Source organism: Oncorhynchus gorbuscha, linkage group LG14, assembly GCF_021184085.1.
Source record: "Oncorhynchus gorbuscha isolate QuinsamMale2020 ecotype Even-year linkage group LG14, OgorEven_v1.0, whole genome shotgun sequence".
NCBI classification, from domain to species: Eukaryota; Metazoa; Chordata; class Actinopteri; order Salmoniformes; family Salmonidae; genus Oncorhynchus; species Oncorhynchus gorbuscha.
In genome coordinates, this window is record NC_060186.1 from 39,727,500 (window position 1) to 39,752,303 (window position 24,804).

General features: G+C 46.3%; 1 protein-coding gene across 3 annotated transcripts in view; it reads right to left on the reverse strand.

Annotated features, from left to right (window-relative positions):
• Positions 1–5,075: 5,075 nt before the first annotated feature.
• Positions 5,076–24,804, reverse strand: part of LOC123994928 (ankyrin repeat and SOCS box protein 2-like) — a 37,511-nt gene continuing 17,782 nt past the window's right edge. For all 3 annotated transcript variants that reach the window (XM_046298048.1, XM_046298049.1, XM_046298047.1), the window contains exons 8-10: positions 24,064–24,637; positions 14,568–14,721; positions 5,076–6,586 (exon numbers count right to left, since the gene is read on the reverse strand). In XM_046298048.1, the coding sequence (XP_046154004.1) occupies positions 6,429–6,586; positions 14,568–14,721; positions 24,064–24,637 (886 nt within the window). In that variant the 3' untranslated portion in view covers positions 5,076–6,428. The remainder of the gene's footprint in view (positions 6,587–14,567; positions 14,722–24,063; positions 24,638–24,804) is intronic.

A 24,804-nucleotide genomic window follows, 5' to 3' on the forward strand; every position in this document is an offset into this window, starting at 1 on the left:
TTCTCATCTTTCAAATCAAACAGTAGAGGCACAGCCATACTTATCCATAAAAATGTTCCATTCATAATTGATAATTGATCCGGAGGGGAGATTTATTTTGATAACTGGGTCACTATATGGTCAACCAATTACTATCTTAAACATATACGCCCCTAAGACAGATACTCCTGTCTTCATGTCAAAAATGATAACCCTGTTCAATGAGCATTGTGTTTCCTTTGGCGCTGTGGCTGGAGATTTTAATTGCACCCTTAACCCAACCCTAGACAAATCATCTCAAGTCCCCACCACAAATCCTAGATCTGCAAAGATGTTGAAATCTCTTACTAAAGAGATGGGACTGATAGATATCTGGAGATAGACTAATAGCTCATCTATGGACTATACATTCTACTCCAATGTCCATAACACCTACTCCCGTATAGCGTATAGATTACATTTTTATCCCAAGGAGTTTCATAAATTCAGCCACATGTACAATCGGACCCATAACACTTTCAGATCACGCCTTTGTCCACCTCCGCTTTGACCTCTGCCTCTGCAAAAACATACCGAGGTCAAAGAGCTGGAAATTCAACACTTCCATGCTATCAAATGAAGCGTTCCATACATTGGTAACTACATGGATAGACAACTACACACAAGAAAACAAAGATTCTCCTGTTTCTCCGGCCACAATGTGGGACGCTGCTAAAGCCACACTAAGAGGTCATCTAATTGCATATGCTTCCTCTAAGAAAAAAGCAATTGAAGCACACAGGCTAGATCTTGAACGGGAGCTGGAATGCTGTGAAAAAATACATAAACAATCCCCAGACAGCACCTCCTGGAGTCATCTTAAAGCAGCCAAAGCTAAACAGAATTTGGACTATACTCGGGAGATAAAAAAAGTTTTCTTTACTAAACAGAAATACCATGAGTATAGCAATAGGCCCAGTAGATTGCTTGCTTACCAATTTAAAAAGGAGCAGTCAGAGCGTACAATCTTGGCTATCCGAACAGCAGAGGACGAGGTCACATATGACCCCAAAAAGATCAATTTAACCTCTTGAATCTAGGGGGCACTATTTTAATTTTTGGAAAAATAACGTCCCCAAAGTAAACGGCTATTTTGTCAGGAAAAGATGCTAGAATATGCATATAATTGACAGCTTAGGATAGAAAACACTCTAAAGTTCCCAAAACTGTAAAAATATTGTCTGTGAGTATAACAGAACTGATATTGCAGGCGAAAGCCTGTGAAAAATCCGATCAGGAAGGGACTCTTATTTAGAAAGCTCTGCGTTCCTATGCGTCCCTATTGAGCAGTGAATGAGATATCAACCAGATTCCTTTTTTCTATGGCTTCCCTAATGTGTCTCGTGTCACAATACATAGTTTCAGGCTTTTATTTTGAAAAATGAGCCTGAACATGAACATTGCGTCAGTGGTCAGCTGAAGTCTCTCAGAGTGTTTGGTGCGTAAAGGACAAATGCGGCCATTGTTTCTCTCTATCCTACTAAGAAGCCACCAGTCCCGGTTGATATATTATAAAATAGATATTTGAAAACACCTTGAGGGTTCATTATAAACCACGTTTGCCATGTTTCTGTCGATATTATGGAGCTAATTTGGAATATTTTTCGACGTGGTAGTGCAATTTCCGGTCGATTTCTCAGCCAAACGTGAAGAACAAACAGAGCTATTTCGCCTACAAAAATAATATTTTTGGAAAAAAGGAACATTTGCTATCTAACTGGGAGTCTCGTGAGTGAAAACATCCGAAGCTCATCAAAGGTAAACGATTTAATTTGATTGCTTTTCTGATTTTCGTGACCAGGTTGCCTGCTGCTAGCTAGTCATAATGCTATGCTAGGCTATCCATAAACTTACACAAATGCTTGTCTTGCTTTGGCTGTAAAGCATATTTTCAAAATCTGAGATGACAGGGTGATTAACAAAAGGCTAAGCTGTGTTTCAATATATTTAACTTGTGATTTCATGAATAGGAATATTTTCTAGTAATATTTATGTCCGTTGCGTTATGCTAATTAGTGTCCGTTGATGATTACGCTCCCGGACCCGATGGGTAGTATCAATGAACTTTTCATGATTTTTTACTGCAAGCTATATACCTCTTAGAGAAAACACACGGAGGCAGAACTCCACTCTTTCCTAGAGGGAATCTTGCTACCTAAACTATCAGAGACCGACCAAGAAGATCTCAACTCCCCCTTCACTCCTGAGGAGATCCTGGCAATTACCTCCATGCCAGCTAATAAGTCCCCAGTCCCAGATGGATTCCCCAGAGAGTTCTACAAAGCTTTTTGGCCCCAGCTCAGCCCCATCTTCATGCCAATACTGGAGGATTTTTGCAAAGAACAGAGTTCTCCCAGACTCAATGCACACAGCTCGCATTACAGTGTTGCTCAAAAAGGACAAGGACCCCCTATCCTGCTCGTCCTTCCAGACCATAAGCTTGTTGGATTTCGACTATAAAATAATTACCAAATTGCTCGCCAAAAGACTAAACACTCTTCTTCCCAAAATAATAAAAGCGGACCAAACTGGATTTATTAGAGACAGATACTCTTCTGATAACATTCGCTGCCTTTTTGATATTATTGATCAAGTAAACGCATAGAAGACCCCTGTCCTGCTGGCTTCACTGGATGCTGAGAAGTGGTTTGACACGATGGAGTGGAGCTTTCTGTTTTCAGTCTTAGAAAAGTTCTTTTTGGGCCCAAATTTTATTAAATGGATCAAATCACAAGACAAGGGTGCTCGCTGTCCCCCCTGCTCTACTTCTTAGGGGCGGAGCCTCTGGCAGAGCTGATAAGGAGCAATCCAAGTATTATGGGTGTTTCTGCAGGCGGCCTGCAGCACAAGATTTCGCTTTACGCGGATGATGTCTTGTTCTACATATCCAACCCTGAGAAATCCCTCCCTCTCATTTTAGACACAATTGCTCAGTATGGCAAGTTTTCAGGTTATAAGATCAATTTTAACAAATCCACTGTCTGCCCTCTCAATATTACACTCACCAGCTCTATGAAGACACTATGTCCTTTCCAATGGAAAACACAGGGGTTTCAATACCTCGGGATCTTCATAACACCAGATCTGAATGGCCTTTTCAAGGAAAATGATCTTCCACTCCAGGATCGAATCAAGAATGATCTCCAAACCTGGATCTCCCTCCCAATTAGCTTAGTAGGAAGAATTAATGTCATCCGTATGAATGTCCTCCCTAGACTGAACTACTTATTTCAGATGCTCCCATGCTATCTCCCAGTCTCCTTTTTCAAAACAACTAACCAAAGCATCACCAAATTTATATGGGGCAATAAAAAACCTAGGATCAAGTTTTCCACTCTATCGAAACCTGAATCTAAGGGTGGTCTTGCCCTTCCCTCCCTTCAATTGTATTACTGGCCTGCCCAAATCCGCAACATGGTGACATGGATCACAAACAGACAAGAGTCAACGTGGATTCAGATAGAAGCCCAATCATGTGGTTCATTGCCCTTATTATTAAGTCCTGTATTGATGATTTGCTTGTTTGATGATTCGTCTGAGGGCATAGCGGGATTTCTTATAAGCGTCTGGATTAGTCTCACGCTCCTTGAAAGCGGCAGCTCTAGCCTTTAGCTTGATGCGGATGTTACCTGTAATCCATGGCTTCTGGTTGGGATATGTACAAACAATCACTGTGGAGATGACGTCGCCGATGCACTTTTTGATGAAGCCGATGACTGAGGTGGTGTACTCCTCAATGCCATTGGATGAATCGCGGAACATATTCCAGTCTGTCCTAGCAAAACAGACCTGTAGTGTAGCATCTGTGTCATTTGACCACTTCCATATTGAGTGACTCACTGGTACTTCCTGCTTTACTTTTTGCTTGTAAGCAGGAGGATAGAATTATGGTCAGATTTGCCAAATGGAGGGCGGAGGAGAGCTTTGTATGCATCTCTGTGTGTGGAGTAAAGGTGGTCTAGCATTTTTTTCTCTGGTTGCACATGCGACATGCTGGTAAAAATGAGGTAAAACTGATTTAAGTTTGCCTGCATTAATGTCCACTAGGAGCGCCACTTCTGGGTGAGCATTTTCTTCTTTGCCTATGGCCTTATAGAGTTGGATGAGAGTGGTCTTAGTGCCAGATTCGTTCTGTGGTGGTAAATAGACAGCTATGAATAATATAGATGAGAACTCTCTTGGTAGATAGTGTGGTCTACAGCTTTTCATATGGTAATCCAACTCAGACAGGCAATACCTCAAGACTTCTTTAATATTAGACATCACGCACCAGCTGTTATTGACAAAATAGACACACACCCCCACCCCTCGTCTTACAAGAGGTAGCGTCTTTGTCCTGCCGGTGCATGGAAAAACCCTGCAAGCTCTACATTGCCCGTTTCGTCGTTCAGCCACGTCTCGGTGAAACATCAGATGTTACAGTTTTTGATGTCCCGTTGGTAGGATAATCTTAATCGTACGTCATCAGTTTTATTTTCCAATGATTGCACGTTAGCAAGCAAAATGGATGGCAGTGGGAGTGTACGCGCTCGCCTACAGATTCCCAGAAGGCTGCCCGATCGTCAGCCCAATTTCCTGTGTCTTTTCTTCACGCAAAAAGCGTGGATCTGGTCCTGTTCCAGTGAAAGCAGGATATTGTTCTTGTCGGACTCGTTAAAGGAAAAAGTTTCTTCCTGTCCACTGTGAGTAATCACTGTTCTGATGTCCAGAAGTAATTTTTGGTCATAAGAGATGGTAGCAGCAACATTATGTACACAATAAGTGTACAGTGTGCAGGTTCCCGCAAGACATTGTGTAGTTTCACACACTACAAAGTAGTAAAGAGTGCAAGAAAAGCGGGAGACAGACAAGTTCTGGGTGCTATTTAGAAACAGCAGGCCCAGGGAGGAGGTATACAGAGTAAAATGTTTACTTGTTTCCACCTACACGCACACTTTTATTACCCCTGGGTCCAATGGACCCGAACACCACGTATGTAATATAAATGTGTAGGGGGATGCAGTGTGCACTCAATGAAAATGTGTTCTTCACAGAAAATGAGCCGAAGCCAGTGAGTCTCAGGTTGAAAATGTATTAATTCTATCATTTTTCTTTTAGTAAACATTGAAAATGTTAACCCACACAAGGGTTAATCTTCAGAATGTAGAAACTGTGCTAAATATGAGGCTGAAAATTGGTGACAGTTTCATTTTAGGAAAATGGGAAACAGGTGCAGTCAAACATCAATCATTTGGTGTATGAAGATGGAGTAAGGTTAATTGCAGCATCATCATAGATGGATTATAGCTCAATGATGACTTGTCATTCAAATAATGATAATCTCTACATTTACTTTTAGTGCAGCCTAATTAGGATGTTGCACATAACAGTCCATACATATAAATGTGAACTTTGAAAATATATTTTTTACACTCAAATAACACCAAACAGCAGCAATGTCATATCAATGTAGCCTGTAACCATCTGCAAAATTCACTGGGGAAAATCACAGAGCAGGATTTACAAACAATAAATCAAAATGCATGTATATTTTTTAAATAGCATATTTTCTTAGGTTAGAGTAAGAAATACTTCTCAAAAGATCCACCTTCTCTCTGCTTTTGAGTTTTCACTACACAGTTCAAATGAGCTGTGAGCTAAAGATAGCACCTCAGTCTAACAAAGCCATCTTCTGTGGCGTTCCTCAGTTTGGACAGAGTGGACCACTGTGCTAGAAGTGGAACCAGATTCCCACACGTCTTACAGATCAAGTGATGAATTCTACAGAAAAAGCGTTCATCTGTCAATCAACATTGTTGGCAAGTAGTTTCCATTGCCTTGACAGGTTTTGCAATTACATACTATGTTTTTAATACTGACCAATGCAGTTCAGTCATGGATACAGAACAGCTTGTTATAGACCTATTTCAAGACTAAAACAGCTGCCTCTACCATATGGATGTCTGTGATAATTCACAATCCAATTAGTGGTCATAATGTAATTGAACAACAATCCAAGAGACAACATTGTAGATAATTATATGTTGTAAAATGTGAGCCATCATAACATGGACAGTACATTGCATGAATAATGCACTAGGTTGGGTTATGTGGTACAGTAGTAGTTCAGTCCAATGCTAGAGGGCAAGAGGAATGGTGGTGTCAAAAGAACTTCATTCATGGATCCATCCTCTGTGAAGTCATTTGGCACCCTCATGAGGAGTTTGTCTGAAGTGAAGTGCAAGCACACACACTTACCGACTTTGTTAAGTCTACCTTAGTCTGGTCTTAAAGTTTAATTGTGAACTCTAGGTTCAACGCACTCTACTCTATATTATTGCTCAAATATCACACTAAAAACAATGAATATGTGAAGCGATTTTGTGCCGTATTCCCTCTGTTGTCTCTTACTTTGACTATGATTTTACACATTAGTCTTCACCAAACTGTTCTTGGTTGCACTCTTCATGGTTGAGGTACTTGATCAGTTGTTGTGGGAGGGGCAGTTTGTTGATGTACCTCAGTCTGTGGATTCCAACTTTCTGGCGGATCTTCAGCCTGCACAGCTGCATCAGTGGACGTGGTGGCGCTGGAAGACAATGACAACATATATGAGGTTGTACATGTTTGTATACATATATATACACATATAACATGTGCACAAGTCACTCCAAATAAGTGCCCGTTTGGGCAGTGCATTGTGTGCGTGCGTACATGACATCCCCCCTCATCACAGCAGTAACCCCAGCAGCCAAGGGCGTAACTTTGTGTTGCATGTTAGGGGGGGTCTGGGGACATGCTCCCCCTGGAGATTTAATATATATAAACAAATAAATAACTGTGAAATGATTGTTTCTGGTAAAATTTGTAGGGAAAACACATAAAACATTCCTGATAATTTGGTCTTCGGGAAAGTATTCATTCATGACTTTGTCCACATTTTGTTTCATTACAGCCTTATTTTAAAATGGATTAAATAAAAAAACACCGTAGCAATCTACACACAATATCCCATAGCGACAAAGCAAAAACATGTTGAGATATTTTTGCAAATGTATTAAAAACAGAAATACCTTATTTACATGAGTATTCAGACCATTTGCTATTAGAGTAGAAATTGACCTCAGGTGCATCCTGTTTTTATTGATCATCCTTGAGATGTTTCTACAACTTGGCGTCCACCTGTGGTAAATTACATTTATTGGGCATGATTTGGAAAGGCACACACCTGTCTATATTAGGTCCTACAGTTGACAGTGTCAGTCAGAGCAAAACCCAAGCCATGAGTGTCATGCAGGTGAAAGAGGACCCAAAAGCGACTTGGCGAAAACAGAGTCTTTAATCCAGTAAAGTAAATACAATCAAAAAAACACAACTTTCACTCGAAAAGACGAGGACAAACTGGAGACTCGATCTTGAACAGCAGGTGAACAGCAGGTTGCCTCGGGAAGGCACTTGAACCAAACAGACTCAGACACCTGCTCACCACGCAGCATCTGAGGAAAACACGACACGACAGGGCGATACACAAACACAGCACGGTGAATTCTTGACAAGGAACCGACAGGGCAGAAACGAATAACAAGGAGAGAAATAGGGACTCTAATCAGGGAAAAGGATCGGGAACAGGTGTGGGAAGACTAAATGATTAATTAGGGGAATAGGAACAGCTGGGAGCAGGAACGGAACGATAGAGAGAAGAGAGAGCGGGAGAGTGAGAGAGGGAGGGGGAGAGAGAGGGATAGAAAGAGGGAAAGAACCTAATAAGACCAGCAGAGGGAAACGAATAGAAGGAAGCACAGGGACAAGACAAGATAATAAATGACAAAACATGACAGTACCCCCCCACTCACCGAGCGCCTCCTGGCGCACTCGAGGAGGAATCCTGGCGGCAACGGAGGAAATCATCAATGAGTGAACGGTCCAGCACGTCCCGAGACGGAACCCAACTCCTCTCCTCAGGACCGTAACCCTCCCAATCCACTAAGTATTGGTGACCCCGTCCCGAGAACGCATGTCCATGATCTTATGTACCTTGTAAATAGGTGCGCTCTCGACAAGGACGGGAGGGGGGAGGGAAGACGAACGGGAGTGCGAAGAAAGGGCTTGACACAGGAGACATGGAAGACAGGATGGACGCGACGAAGATGTCGCGGAAGAAGCAGTCGCACAGCGACAGGATTGACGACCTGGGAGACACGGAACGGACCAATGAACCGCGGAGTCAACTTACGAGAAGCTGTCGTAAGAGGAAGGTTGCGAGTGGAAAGCCACACTCTCTGGCCGCAACAATACCTTGGACTCTTAATCCTGCGTTTATTGGCGGCTCTCACAGTCTGTGCCCTGTAACGGCAAAGTGCAGACCTCACCCTCCTCCAGGTGCGCTCACAACGTTGGACAAACGCTTGAGCGGAGGGAACGCTGGACTCGGCAAGCTGGGATGAGAACAGAGGAGGCTGGTAACCCAGACTACTCTGAAACGGAGATAACCCGGTAGCAGACGAAGGAAGCGAATTGTGAGCGTATTCTGCCCAGGGGAGCTGTTCTGCCCAAGACGCAGGGTTTCTGAAAGAAAGGCTGCGTAGTATGCGACCAATCGTCTGATTGGCCCTCTCTGCTTGACCGTTAGACTGGGGATGAAACCCGGAAGAGAGACTGACGGACGCACCAATCAAACGACAGAACTCCCTCCAAAACTGTGACGTGAATTGCGGGCCTCTGTCTGAAACGGCGTCTAACGGGAGGCCATGAATTCTGAATACATTCTCGATAATGATTTGTGCCGTCTCCTTAGCGGAAGGAAGTTTAGCGAGGGGAATGAAATGTGCCGCCTTAGAGAACCTATCGACAACCGTAAGAATCACAGTCTTCCCCGCAGACAAAGGCAGACCGGTAATGAAGTCTAGGGCGATGTGAGACCATGGTCGAGAAGGAATGGGGAGCGGTCTGAGACGACCGGCAGGAGGAGAGTTACCCGACTTAGTCTGCGCGCAGTCCGAACAAGCAGCCACGAAACGGCGCGTGTCACGCTCCTGAGTCGGCCACCAAAAGCGCTGGCGAATAGACGCAAGAGTGCCTCGAACACCGGGATGACCAGCTAACTTGGCAGAGTGAGCCCACTGAAGAACAGCCAGACGAGTGGAAACAGGAACGAAAAGGAGGTTACTAGGACAAGCGCGCGGCGACGCAGTGTGCGTGAGTGCTTGCTTAACCTGTCTTTCAATTCCCCAGACTGTTAACCCGACAACACGCCCATAAGGAAGAATCCCTCGGGATCAGTAGAAGCCACAGAAGAACTAAACAGACGGGATAAGGCATCAGGCTTGGTGTTCTTGCTACCCGGACGGTAAGAAATCACAAACTCGAAACGAGCGGAAAACAACGCCCAACGAGCTTGACGGGCATTAAGTCGTTTGGCAGAACGGATGTACTCAAGGTTCTTATGGTCTGTCCAAACGACAAAAGGAACGGTCGCCCCCTCCAACCACTGTCGCCATTCGCCTAGGGCTAAGCGGATGGCGAGCAGTTCACGGTTACCCACATCATAGTTGCGCTCAGATGGCGACAGGCGATGAGAAAAATAAGCGCAAGGATGAACCTTATCGTCAGACTGGAAGCGCTGGGATAGAATGGCTCCCACGCCTACCTCTGAAGCGTCAACCTCGACAATGAATTGTCTAGTGACGTCAGGAGTAACGAGGATAGGAGCGGACGTAAAACGTTCTTTTAGAAGATCAAAAGCTCCCTGGGCGGAACCGGACCACTTAAAACACGTCTTGACAGAAGTAAGAGCTGTGAGAGGGGCAGCAACTTGACCGAAATTACGAATGAAACGCCGATAGAAATTAGCGAAACCTAAAAAGCGCTGCAACTCGACACGTGACCTTGGAACGGGCCAATCACTGACAGCTTGGACCTTAGCGGAATCCATCTGAATGCCTTCAGCGGAAATAACGGAACCGAGAAAAGTAACGGAGGAGACATGAAAAGAGCACTTCTCAGCCTTTACGTAGAGACAATTCTCTAAAAGGCGCTGTAGAACACGTCGAACGTGCTGAACATGAATCTCGAGTGACGGAGAAAAAATCAGGATATCGTCAAGATAGACAAAAACAAAGATGTTCAGCATGTCTCTCAGAACATCATTAACTAATGCCTGAAAAACAGCTGGCGCATTGGCGAGACCGAACGGCAGAACCCGGTACTCAAAATGCCCTAACGGAGTGTTAAACGCCGTTTTCCACTCGTCCCCCTCTCTGATGCGCAAGAGATGGTAAGCGTTACGAAGGTCCAACTTAGTAAAGCACCTGGCTCCCTGCAGAATCTCGAAGGCTGATGACATAAGGGGAAGCGGATAACGATTCTTAACCGTTATGTCATTCAGCCCTCGATAATCCACGCAGGGGCGCAGAGTACCGTCCTTCTTCTTAACAAAAAATAACCCCGCCCCGGCCGGAGAGGAAGAAGGCACTATGGTACCGGCGTCAAGAGACACAGACAAATAATCCTCGAGAGCCTTACGTTCGGGAGCCGACAGAGAGTATAGTCTACCCCGAGGAGGAGTGGTCCCCGGAAGGAGATCAATACTACAATCATACGACCGGTGAGGAGGAAGGGAGTTGGCTCGGGACCGACTGAAGACCGTGCGCAGATCATGATATTCCTCCGGCACTCCTGTCAATATATATATATATATAAATCGCCAGGTTCCTCCTGAGAAGTAGGGACAGAAGAAACGGGAGGGATGGCAGACATTAAACACTTCACATGACAAGAAACGTTCCAGGATAGGATAGAATTACTAGACCAATTAATAGAAGGATTATGACATACTAGCCAGGGATGACCCAAAACAACAGGTGTAAACGGTGAACGGAAAATCAAAAAAGAAATAGTCTCACTGTGGTTACCAGATACTGTGAGGGTTAAAGGTAGTGTCTCAAATCTGATACTGGGAAGATGACTACCATCTAAGGCGAACATGGGCGTAGGCTTCTCTAACTCTCTGAAAGGAATGTCATGTTTCCGAACCCATGCTTCGTCCATGAAACAACCCTCAGCCCCAGAGTCTATCAAGGCACTACATGTAGCACCCGAACCGGTCCAGCGTAGATGGACCGACAAAGTAGTACAGGATTTTGATGGAGAGACTTGAGTAGTTGCGCTCACCTGTAGCCCTCCGCTTACAGATGAGCTCTGGCTTTTACTGGACATGAATTAACAAAATGTCCAGCAACTCCGCAATAGAGGCACAGGCGGTTGGTGATCCTCCGTTCCCTCTCCTTAGTCGAGATGCGAATCCCTCCCAGCTGCATGGGCTCAGTCTCTGAGCCAGAGGAGGGAGATGGTTGCGATGCGGAGCAGGGAAACACCGTTGATGCGAGCTCTCTTCCACGAGCCCGGTGACGAAGATCTACCCGTCGTTCTATGCGGATGGCGAGAGCAATCAAAGAGTCCACATCTGAAGGAACCTCCCGGGAGAGAATCTCATCCTTAACCACTGCGTGGAGTCCCTCCAGAAAACGAGCGAGCAGCGCCGGCTCGTTCCACTCACTAGAGGCAGCAAGAGTGCGAAACTCAATAGAATAATCCGTTATGGACCGTTCACCTTGGCATAAGGAAGCCAGGGCCCTAGAAGCCTCCCTACCAAAAACTGAACGGTCAAAAACCCGAATCATCTCCTCTTTAAAGTTCTGGAACTTGTTAGAGCAATCAGCCCTTGCCTCCCAGATAGCTGTGCCCCATTCTCGAGCCCGGCCAGTAAGGAGTGAAATGACGTAAGCAACCCGAGCTCTCTCTCTAGAGTATGTGTTGGGTTGGAGAGAGAACACAATCTCACACTGCGTGAGAAAGGAGCGGCACTCAGTGGGCTGCCCGGAGTAGCAAGGTGGGTTATTAACCCTAGGTTCTGGAGGCTCGGCAGGCCAGGAAGTAACAGGTGGCACGAGACGTAGACTCTGGAACTGTCCAGAGAGGTCGGAAACCTGAGCGGCCAGGTTCTCCACGGCATGGCGAGCAGCAGACAATTCCTGCTCGTGTCTGCCGAGCATGACTCCTTGGATCTCGACGGCAGTGTAACGAGCGTCTGAAGTCGCTGGGTCCATTCCTTGTTCGGTTCCTTCTGTCATGCAGGTGAAAGAGGACCCAAAAGCGACTTGGCGAAAACAGAGTCTTTAATCCAGTAAAGTAAATACAATCAAAAAAACACAACTTTCACTCGAAAAGACGAGGACAAACTGGAGACTCGATCTTGAACAGCAGGTGAACAGCAGGTTGCCTCGGGAAGGCACTTGAACCAAACAGACTCAGACACCTGCTCACCACGCAGCATCTGAGGAAAACACGACACGACAGGGCGATACACAAACACAGCACGGTGAATTCTTGACAAGGAACCGACAGGGCAGAAACGAATAACAAGGAGAGAAATAGGGACTCTAATCAGGGAAAAGGATCGGGAACAGGTGTGGGAAGACTAAATGATTAATTAGGGGAATAGGAACAGCTGGGAGCAGGAACGGAACGATAGAGAGAAGAGAGAGCGGGAGAGTGAGAGAGGGAGGGGGAGAGAGAGGGATAGAAAGAGGGAAAGAACCTAATAAGACCAGCAGAGGGAAACGAATAGAAGGAAGCACAGGGACAAGACAAGATAATAAATGACAAAACATGACAATGAGGACAAAGGAATTGTCAGTAGAGCTCTGAGACAGGATTGTGTTGAGGCACAGATCTGGGAAAGGGTACCAAAAAAAAATTCTGCAGGGTTGAATGTCCCCAAGAACACAGTGGCCTCCATCATTCTTACATGGAAGAAGTTTGGAACCACCAATACTCTTCCTAGAGCTGGCAGCTGGGCCAAACTGAGCAATCAGGGGGAGAAGGGACTTGGTCAGGGAAGTGAGCAAGAATCCGATGGTCACTCTGACAGAGCTCCAGAGTTCCTCTGTGAAGATGGGATAACCTTCCATAAGGACAACCATCTCTGCAGCAGTCCACCAAAAGGCCTTTATGGTCGAGTGGCCAGACGGAAGCCACTCCTCAGTAAAAGGCACATGACAGCGCGCTTTGTGTTGACCAAAAGGCACCTAAAAGACTCTCAGACCATGACAAACAAGATTCTCTGGTCTGATGAAACCAAGATTAAATTCTTTGGCTTGATTGCTCAGCATCACATCTTGAGGTACCCTGGCACATCCCTACAGTGAAGCATGGTGGTGGCAGCATCATGCTGTGGGGTTGTTTTTCAGAGGCTAGGACTAGCAGACTAGTCAGGACTGAGGCAAAGGTGAACGGAGCAAAGTACAGAGAGATCCTTGACGAAAACCTCAAACTGGGGCGAAGGTTGACCTACCAACAGGACAACGACCCTAATAACATAGCCAAGACAACACAGGAGTGGCTTCGGGACAAGTCTCTGAATGTTCTTGAGTGTCCCAGCCAGAGCCTGGACTTGAACCCGATTGAACTTCTCTGGAGAGACCTGAAAATAACTGTGCAGCAATGTTCCCCATCCAACCTGACAGCTTGAGAGGATCTGCTGAGAAGAATGGGAGAAACTCCCCAATACAGGTGTGCCAGGTTTGTAACGTCATACCCAAGAAGACTTGAGGCTGTCAATGGAGCTGCAATAAAGTGCTGAGTTAAGGATTTGAATAATTCTGTCAATCTGATATCACAGTTATTTATTTTTTTATAAATTAGCAAAAAAGAAAGAAACATGTTTGTGCTTTGTCATTGTAGGGTTTTGTGTGTACATTTCCGCCCCTCATTAATCAATTTTAGAATAAGGCTGTAACCTAACAAAATGTGGCAAAAGTCCAGGGGTCCGAATACTTTCCGATGACACTGTATCCCCAACCACAACTGAACGACGTTTGTACTCCAAAATGAGTGAAAATAAAATGATGCTGACACTGTCTAAAAAATAATTTTATCCTCCAGAAATGAGCCGAACAACATACTGGTCCATATTATCAGGCTGGTGTGTTATTTAGCAATAAGCATTATCAGCTGTGCCTAACTGATGCAGCATACTGGCTATAAACAAATAGGCCAAATCATGGGGTTGCCCATGATTTGTGCTAACCATTCGGTTGATCAGTGCTTCCCAAACTTTTTCATTCATAACCCCCTTTCAGCATGGGGGAACATAATTGGCTCTGGAAGTATTCTAAGGGTGACTATTAGGTTGCATAAACATGATTCGTGCTATCCCCCCACAATTCTGGCCTTCCAATTTGTTTTCTGAACATAAATAAGGAGGATAGGCTGCTGGTGAGAGTCTGGGAGACAGGCAGGGCAGGCTGCCCTAGGAGAAACAGCCTTGCTTGAGTCTACATACTAAATGAGTTTCAGAGAAGCAACCCTCTAGCTGCTGGTTAGACATTAGCTCTGGGATTCAGGTCGCGACACCACTGTAACATGCTGGTATTGAACCCTAGTTATCAACCACACATACTGTACCCCTACACCAAATGCTACCTTCTGTTGTGTAATATGTGTAATTGTGTAGGTGTATTTCTACAGCATGTATGCATATGTGCGTCCGTTTGGAAGCAGGGGACACTCACTTGCTTTCTCCTTGATGACTTCCCAGTCCTTGAAGCTATCTAGGTGTTCAGTGAGTCTGGAGCAGAGTTTCACCTGGCCAACGTAATCCAGGAGTACGTCTATGATGGGTCCTGCCCAGCGGCTCATTGCCCGAGTAGAGATTATCTCACAAAACTAATGATGGAAACACAAAAAGCAATTGTCCCCACTTAACAAGAAGTGTAAGAAGTGTCCCAAATACCTATGTGCTAACATAACATCATGACAGTTACATTGGTGATTACAGTGTTGTTAAACATTGTTACATAGTAAATCCAAAAAACATTCCTTACCAAAGGACACTTTAACAGGAAAATAAAGAAAAAGGAGCTCTCGGTTCCTGTATAGAAAGTAAGATGGCGCAAACAGACATGGTAGCTCTGCTTCTAGCTCCTAAGCAATTTTGCAGTTTTTTTGTGTGTGTGTTATTTCTTACTTTATTAACCCAGAAAGTTCTTTGTATTATTACATACAGCCCGCAACAACTTTTGGATATAAGAGCGACGGTAACTCACCAGCATTACAACCAGTAATAAGATTTTCCCTAATTGGAGCCTTTGTTCGCACCCCCAAAGCAATTAAACTTATCTCAGAGGCTGCTCGAAGTCACTGCTGTTGGAGAAGAGGTATTTGGAATGGACTTCTAGTCCGACTCAGGAGGCTGGCACACCCTCCATTGCTTCCGAGTAAATCACTCGCTAATGTTCAGTCTCTGGACAATAAAGTAGATGAGCTCAGAGCGAGGATCTTCTTCCAGAGAGACATCAGGGACTGTAACAAACTCTGTTTCATGGAATCATGGCTCTCTGGGGATATACTGTCTCCATCCAGTCGGTCAGCTGGGTACTCAGTTCATCGTGCAGATGGGAAGAAATAACTCAGGGAAGAAGAAATACGGAGGTCTATGCTTCATGATTACCTACTCATGGTGTGATTGTGATAACATACAGAAACTCAAGTCCCTTTGTTCACCCAATCTACAATACTTCAATCAAATGACGGCCGTATTACATCCCAAGAGAATTCTCAAGGTGGGATGCTACCGTCCCACTGGTAGCAGACAGGTTAAATGACGATCGCCCCGTAGCACTCACTTGTCATCATGAAGTGCTTTGAGAGGCTAGTTAAGGATCATGTCCCCTCTAACTTACACCACGAGCATGTGGCCAGTCTTTAGGCATTGTTTCAGGCTTTTACTCTGAAATTTTAGGGAGATACAGCACGTTCAATGAGTGGACAATGGAAATTTCCAGACATGAGCCAAGCTCGTGATCGGGAGCGCGCCACTTGTTTCTCCTTTTCTATTGACGAAGCTTTTGTTCGGTTGAAATATTATCGATAATTTGTGACAAAAACAACCTGAGGATTGATTTTAAACATCGTTTGACATTTTTCTACAAACTTTTAATGTACTTTTTAAAAACTTTTCATCTAGATGTTGTGAGTGCACATTGTGCCTTTGGATTACTGATCTAAACGCACCAACAAAACTGAGGTTTTTGGACATAAAGAGGAACATTATCGAACAAAACAAACATTTATTGTTAAAGGTAAGTGATTAATTTTAACACTATTTCTGACTTTTTGACACCTCTCCTTGGTTGGAAAATGGCTGTATGGTTCTCTGTGGCTAGGCGCTGACCTAACATAATCACATGGTGTGCTTTTGCCGTAAAGCCTTTTTGAAATCTGACACAGCGGATGCATTAAGGAGAAGTTTCTTTAATCCTATGCATAACACTTGTATCTTAGATCAATGTTTATGATGAGTTTTTTGTAATTTGATGTGGCTCTCTGAAATATCACCGGATGTTTGTTTGAGACAATGATTACTGTACATAACGCACCAATTTCAACTGAGGTTTTTGGACATAAAGATTAACTTTATCGAACAAAACACACATTTATTGTGTAACATGAAGTCCTGTGAGTGCTATCTGATGAAGATCAAAGGTTAGTGATTAATTTAATCGCTATTTCTGACTTTTGTGAGCCCTCTCCTTTTCTGGAAAATGGCTGTTTGGTTTTCTGTGACTAGACACTGACCTAACATATTCAGATGGGGTGCTTTCGCCTGTAAAGCCTTTTTGAAATCAGACACTGTGGTTGGATTTACAAGAAGTTTATGGTGTAGAAGTAAATTGTCATGTTTGTCATTTATTATCATGTCTTGTCCCTGTGCTCCCCATTCTGTTCGTTTCCCTCTGCTGGTCTTATTGGGTTCTTTCCCTCTTTCTATCCCTCTCTCTCCCCCTCCCCCTCTCACTCTCTCGCTCTCTCTTCTCTCTATCGTTCCGTTCCTGCTCCCAGCTGTTCCTATTCCCCTAATCATCATTTAGTCTTCCCACACCTGTTCCCGATCCTTTCCCCTGATTAGAGTCCCTATTTATTCCTTTGTGTTCCGTTCCTGTCCCGTCGGTTCCTTGTTTAGTATTCACCATGCTGTGATTGCGTTTCGCCCTGTCCTGTCGTGTTTTTTGCCTTCATCAGATGCTGCGTGTGAGCAGGTGTCTCTGTCTACTACGGCCTGCGTCTACCCGAAGCGACCTGCAGTCTGTGGCCGCTTCTCCAGTTATTCCCCTCTACAGACTAGAGGATTTCTGTTATTCCCTGTTTGGACTTAAATAAACTCTGTTTCTGTTAAGTCGCTTTTGGGTCCTCTTTCACCTGCATGACAGAAGGAACCGACCAAGGAATGGACCCAGCGACTTCAGACGCTCGTTACACTGCCGTCGAGATCCAAGGAGCCATGCTCGGCAGACACGAGCAGGAATTGTCTGCTGCTCGCCATGCCGTGGAGAACCTGGCCGCTCAGGTTTCCGACCTCTCTGGACAGTTCCAGAGTCTACGTCTCGTGCCACCTGTTACTTCCTGGCCTGCCGAGCCTCCAGAACCTAGGGTTAATAACCCACCTTGCTACTCCGGGCAGCCCACTGAGTGCCGCTCCTTTCTCACGCAGTGTGAGATTGTGTTCTCTCTCCAACCCAACACATACTCTAGAGAGAGAGCTCGGGTTGCTTACGTCATTTCACTCCTTACTGGCCGGGCTCGAGAATGGGGCACAGCTATCTGGGAGGCAAGGGCTGATTGCTCTAACAAGTTCCAGAACTTTAAAGAGGAGATGATTCGGGTTTTTTGACCGTTCAGTTTTTGGTAGGGAGGCTTCTAGGGCCCTGGCTTCCTTATGCCAAGGTGAACGGTCCATAACGGATTATTCTATTGAGTTTCGCACTCTTGCTGCCTCTAGTGAGTGGAACGAGCCGGCGCTGCTCGCTCGTTTTCTGGAGGGACTCCACGCAGTGGTTAAGGATGAGATTCTCTCCCGGGAGGTTCCTTCAGATGTGGACTCTTTGATTGCTCTCGCCATCCGCATAGAACGACGGGTAGATCTTCGTCACCGGGCTCGTGGAAGAGAGCTCGCATCAACGGTGTTTCCCTGCTCCGCATCGCAACCATCTCCCTCCTCTGGCTTTGAGACTGAGCCCATGCAGCTGGGAGGGATTCGCATCTCGAATAAGGAGAGGGAACGGAGGATCACCAACCGCCTGTGCCTCTATTGCGGAGTTGCTGGACATTTTGTTAATTCATGTCCAGTAAAGCCAGAGCTCATCTGTAAGCGGAGGGCTACAGGTGAGCGCAACTACTCAAGTCTCTCCATCAAAGTCCTGTACTACTTTGTCGGTCCACCTACGCTGGACCGGTTCGGGTGCTACATGTAGTGCCTTGATAGACTCTGGGGCTGAGGGTTGTTTCATGGACGAAGCATGGGTTCGGAAACATGACATTCCTTTCAGAGAGTTAGAGAAGCCTACGCCCATGTTCGCCTTAGATGGTAGTCATCTTCCCAGTATCAGATTTGAGACACTACCTTTAACCCTCACAGTATCTGGTAACCACAGTGAGACTATTTCTTTTTTGATTTTCCGTTCACCGTTTACACCTGTTGTTTTGGGTCATCCCTGGCTAGTATGTCATAATCCTTCTATTAATTGGTCTAGTAATTCTATCCTATCCTGGAACGTTTCTTGTCATGTGAAGTGTTTAATGTCTGCCATCCCTCCCGTTTCTTCTGTCCCTACTTCTCAGGAGGAACCTGGCGATTTGACAGGAGTGCCGGAGGAATATCATGATCTGCGCACGGTCTTCAGTCGGTCCCGAGCCAACTCCCTTCCTCCTCACCGGTCGTATGATTGTAGTATTGATCTCCTTCCGGGGACCACTCCTCCTCGAGGTAGACTATACTCTCTGTCGGCTCCCGAACGTAAGGCTCTCGAGGATTATTTGTCTGTGTCTCTTGACGCCGGTACCATAGTGCCTTCTTCTTCTCCGGCCGGGGCGGGGTTCTTTTTGTTAAGAAGAAGGACGGTACTCTGCGCCCCTGCGTGGATTATCGAGGGCTGAATGACATAACGGTTAAGAATCGTTATCCGCTTCCCCTTATGTCATCAGCCTTCGAGATTCTGCAGGGAGCCAGGTGCTTTACTAAGTTGGACCTTCGTAACGCTTACCATCTCGTGCGCATCAGAGAGGGGGACGAGTGGAAAACGGCGTTTAACACTCCGTTAGGGCATTTTGAGTACCGGGTTCTGCCGTTCGGTCTCGCCAATGCGCCAGCTGTTTTTCAGGCATTAGTTAATGATGTTCTGAGAGACATGCTGAACATTTTTGTTTTTGTCTATCTTGACGATATCCTGATTTTTTCTCCGTCACTCGAGATTCATGTTCAGCACGTTCGACGTGTTCTACAGCGCCTTTTAGAGAATTGTCTCTACGTAAAGGCTGAGAAGTGCTCTTTTCATGTCTCCTCCGTTACTTTTCTCGGTTCCGTTATTTCCGCTGAAGGCATTCAGATGGATTCCGCTAAGGTCCAAGCTGTCAGTGATTGGCCCGTTCCAAGGTCACGTGTCGAGTTGCAGCGCTTTTTAGGTTTCGCTAATTTCTATCGGCGTTTCATTCGTAATTTCGGTCAAGTTGCTGCCCCTCTCACAGCTCTTACTTCTGTCAAGACGTGTTTTAAGTGGTCCGGTTCCGCCCAGGGAGCTTTTGATCTTCTAAAAGAACGTTTTACGTCCGCTCCTATCCTCGTTACTCCTGACGTCACTAGACAATTCATTGTCGAGGTTGACGCTTCAGAGGTAGGCGTGGGAGCCATTCTATCCCAGCGCTTCCAGTCTGACGATAAGGTTCATCCTTGCGCTTATTTTTCTCATCGCCTGTCGCCATCTGAGCGCAACTATGATGTGGGTAACCGTGAACTGCTCGCCATCCGCTTAGCCCTAGGCGAATGGCGACAGTGGTTGGAGGGGGCGACCGTTCCTTTTGTCGTTTGGACAGACCATAAGAACCTTGAGTACATCCGTTCTGCCAAACGACTTAATGCCCGTCAAGCTCGTTGGGCGTTGTTTTTCGCTCGTTTCGAGTTTGTGATTTCTTACCGTCCGGGTAGCAAGAACACCAAGCCTGATGCCTTATCCCGTCTGTTTAGTTCTTCTGTGGCTTCTACTGATCCCGAGGGGATTCTTCCTTATGGGCGTGTTGTCGGGTTAACAGTCTGGGGAATTGAAAGACAGGTTAAGCAAGCACTCACGCACACTGCGTCGCCGCGCGCTTGTCCTAGTAACCTCCTTTTCGTTCCTGTTTCCACTCGTCTGGCTGTTCTTCAGTGGGCTCACTCTGCCAAGTTAGCTGGTCATCCCGGTGTTCGAGGCACTCTTGCGTCTATTCGCCAGCGCTTTTGGTGGCCGACTCAGGAGCGTGACACGCGCCGTTTCGTGGCTGCTTGTTCGGACTGCGCGCAGACTAAGTCGGGTAACTCTCCTCCTGCCGGTCGTCTCAGACCGCTCCCCATTCCTTCTCGACCATGGTCTCACATTGCCTTAGACTTCATTACCGGTCTGCCTTTGTCTGCGGGGAAGACTGTGATTCTGACGGTTGTCGATAGGTTCTCTAAGGCGGCACATTTCATTCCCCTCGCTAAACTTCCTTCCGCTAAGGAGACGGCACAAATCATTATTGAGAATGTATTCAGAATTCATGGCCTCCCGTTAGACGCCGTTTCAGACAGAGGCCCGCAATTCACGTCACAGTTTTGGAGGGAGTTCTGTCGTTTGATTGGTGCGTCCGTCAGTCTCTCTTCCGGGTTTCATCCCCAGTCTAACGGTCAAGCAGAGAGGGCCAATCAGACGATTGGTCGCATACTACGCAGCCTTTCTTTCAGAAACCCTGCGTCTTGGGCAGAACAGCTCCCCTGGGCAGAATACGCTCACAATTCGCTTCCTTCGTCTGCTACCGGGTTATCTCCGTTTCAGAGTAGTCTGGGTTACCAGCCTCCTCTGTTCTCATCCCAGCTTGCCGAGTCCAGCGTTCCCTCCGCTCAAGCGTTTGTCCAACGTTGTGAGCGCACCTGGAGGAGGGTGAGGTCTGCACTTTGCCGTTACAGGGCACAGACTGTGAGAGCCGCCAATAAACGCAGGATTAAGAGTCCAAGGTATTGTTGCGGCCAGAGAGTGTGGCTTTCCACTCGCAACCTTCCTCTTACGACAGCTTCTCGTAAGTTGACTCCGCGGTTCATTGGTCCGTTCCGTGTCTCCCAGGTCGTCAATCCTGTCGCTGTGCGACTGCTTCTTCCGCGACATCTTCGTCGCGTCCATCCTGTCTTCCATGTCTCCTGTGTCAAGCCCTTTCTTCGCACTCCCGTTCGTCTTCCCTCCCCCCCTCCCGTCCTTGTCGAGAGCGCACCTATTTACAAGGTACATAAGATCATGGACATGCGTTCTCGGGGACGGGGTCACCAATACTTAGTGGATTGGGAGGGTTACGGTCCTGAGGAGAGGAGTTGGGTTCCGTCTCGGGACGTGCTGGACCGTTCACTCATCGATGATTTCCTCCGTTGCCGCCAGGATTCCTCCTCGAGTGCGCCAGGAGGCGCTCGGTGAGTGGGGGGTACTGTCATGTTTGTCATTTATTATCATGTCTTGTCCCTGTGCTCCCCATTCTGTTCGTTTCCCTCTGCTGGTCTTATTGGGTTCTTTCCCTCTTTCTATCCCTCTCTCTCCCCCTCCCCCTCTCACTCTCTCGCTCTCTCTTCTCTCTATCGTTCCGTTCCTGCTCCCAGCTGTTCCTATTCCCCTAATCATCATTTAGTCTTCCCACACCTGTTCCCGATCCTTTCCCCTGATTAGAGTCCCTATTTATTCCTTTGTGTTCCGTTCCTGTCCCGTCGGTTCCTTGTTTAGTATTCACCATGCTGTGATTGCGTTTCGCCCTGTCCTGTCGTGTTTTTTGCCTTCATCAGATGCTGCGTGTGAGCAGGTGTCTCTGTCTACTACGGCCTGCGTCTACCCGAAGCGACCTGCAGTCTGTGGCCGCTTCTCCAGTTATTCCCCTCTACAGACTAGAGGATTTCTGTTATTCCCTGTTTGGACTTAAATAAACTCTGTTTCTGTTAAGTCGCTTTTGGGTCCTCTTTCACCTGCATGACATAAATGGTGTATAATACTTGTATATTTGAGGACTTTTAATTATAGGATTGCTGTTGTTTTGAATTTGGCGTCCTGCAATTTCACTTGCTGTTTTTCAAGGTGGGATGCTACCGTCCCACTGGTAGCAGACAGGTTAAGTGACGATCGCCCCGTAGCACTCACCTGTCATCATGAGGTGCTTTGAGAGGCTAGTTAATTAAGGATCATGTCCCCTCTACCTTACACCAAGGCTTGATTACCAACAATGACGAGACAGCCTACACGGAGGAAGTGAGGGCCCTGGCAGAGTGGGGCCAGAAAAATAACCACACTCTCAACGTCAAAACTAAGGAGCTGATCGGGCACTTCAGGAAACAGCACGTGGAGCACGCCCCTATCCACATCGACGAAACAGCAGTGGAGAACGTGGAAAGCTTCAAGTTTCTCGGCGTACACATCAATGATAATCTGAAATGGTCCACCCACACAGAGAGTGTGGTGAAGAAGGCACAACAGCGCCTCTTCAAACTCAGGAGGCTGAAGAAATTCGGCTTGGCCCATAAGACCCTCAGAAACGTTTACAGATGGATAATTGAGAGCATCCCGTTGGGCTGTATCATCGCCTGAAACGGCAACTGCACCGCCCGCAACCGCAGGGCTCTCCAGAGGGTGGTTTGTATTTTTGGGGGGTTTGTACAATATGCAACACACTTTGAAGATGCAAAATGTATTTATTTATTGTGAAACAAGAAATAAGACACACAACAAAACTGGGTCTGGGCTTTGAATTTAAATGCTTTGAATTTAAATGTTTCCCCTTTAAATGTATCCCCTTTCCGGGCCCAGCAACGAGGGTCCCCAGTCTGGGGCCCACCACGAGGGTCCCCAGTCTGGGGCCCGCAACGAAGGTCCCCAGTCCGGGGCCCGCAGAGAGGGTCCCCAGTCCGGGGTTGTCGACGAGGCGCCACCAAAGTTGGGTGAGCCAGAGGTGGAGCGGGATCTACGTCCCGCACCAGAGCCGCCACCGCGGATAGATGCCCACCAGACCCTCCCTTATAGGTTCAGGTTTTTATGGCCGGAGTCCGCTGGGAGGGGGCGGGGGGGGGGTACTGTCGCGCCCTGACCTTACAGATCCGTTTTTCTATGTTTCTTTATTTCTATGTTTTGGCCGGGTATGGTTCTCAATCAGGGACAGCTGTCTATCGTTGTCTCTGATTGGGAATCATACTTCGGTAGCCCTTTTTCCCTCCTTTCAGTGTGGGTAGTTATCTTTGTTAGTGGCACTATAGCCCTGTGAGATTCACGGTTGTTTTTTTCATTTCTTATTTTGTTGGCGACATTTTAAATAAAAAAATTAATGTACACTCTCCACGCTGCACTTTGGTCTACTTCTTTCGACAACCGCGACAGTACCAGGACATTTTTGCCAAAAACCTGGTTTCATCTGCCAGGAGGCTGAAATTTGAAGCCAAAAGTGGACATTCCAGCAGTACAATAACCCCAAGCACACATACAAATCCACAAATAAATGTTTTTTGCAAATAAACATTTTGCAATGGCCATCTCAGTCTCTTGAGTGGAACCCCTATGGTTTGGATGGAAGAGGACAATCCATAAGCGCAGATGAAGGATATCAGGGATCTGAAAAGTTTCTGTATGGAGGAATGGTCCACGACCCCTCTCTATGTGTTCTCCAATCTCATAAAACATTTGAGAAAAAGGCTCAGTGTTTGCAAGGGGAGGGTGCTGGAGTCTTGAAAACAGGGGATCCAATCATTTTGACCGCTATCCTTTTGAGGTTTTTTAAATTGCTTGTTATACAAAATGCATTTCTCTGAGCAATTGCATTAGTATACAATTAATATATTTTTTAGCATACAAGAGAGCTCAGTATGTATTTATTTTATACAGTCTTCTATTCTCATCTTTATCAAGGGATCCCTAAAGAAATGTATCCTACTGTATGTGAAAATATTACACAAGCACACACTAAACATTTCACTCCTATTCTATTTACCTGAACAGGTTCCCCGGTATTTCTGCGCATATCGGTATTGTAGCGCAAATCATCTCTCTCAGAGGTCTCCTGAAGGGGTGGGTGTGGACCACTGCTGTAAGTGCAACTAAAACAGGAGAGGGCATCGCATCCGTTGTCCATCAGATACTTCAGCATGGACAGATACTTCATACTGAACATGACGGTGGCTGGGAATGAGGTGGGGTGAGTGGGGATGTAGGCATTGACGTTGGCCATGTGCTCCACCAGCAAAGTTACCAATTCAATACTACCTTGCCTCATGGCCACAAGTAGCGGGTTGAATGTGTCCAGGTTTGGGTTGGCACCGGCTTCTAGAAGCATGGTGGTCGTGTCCACATTGCCGTTGGTGACGGCGAAGTAGAGCGCTGTTCTACGATGGTCCTCATACATCCTGGAGCGTTCCTCCGACAGCACGGCATTGACATCGTAGCCGGCCTTGATCAGGACCTCCAGGACTTCATCCCAATTGTACTCGGCGGCCAGGTGGAGGGGACTGATGCCACTGCGTTTCACTCTGGACTTGCTGGTGGCTTTGATCAGCAACGACACGATACTGAAATAGAAAATCACACAGGGGGAATTAGGGGGTGCCCAGATTTGAGGATTAAGGGCTAGGGTTGCAATTTCCCCCTAAAACTTTCCCAAAGTTCCCACGTCTTTCAGAAATCGGAATATTATAGACATGATAGACCAATCCAAACTCATCTCTGCATGTCCAGC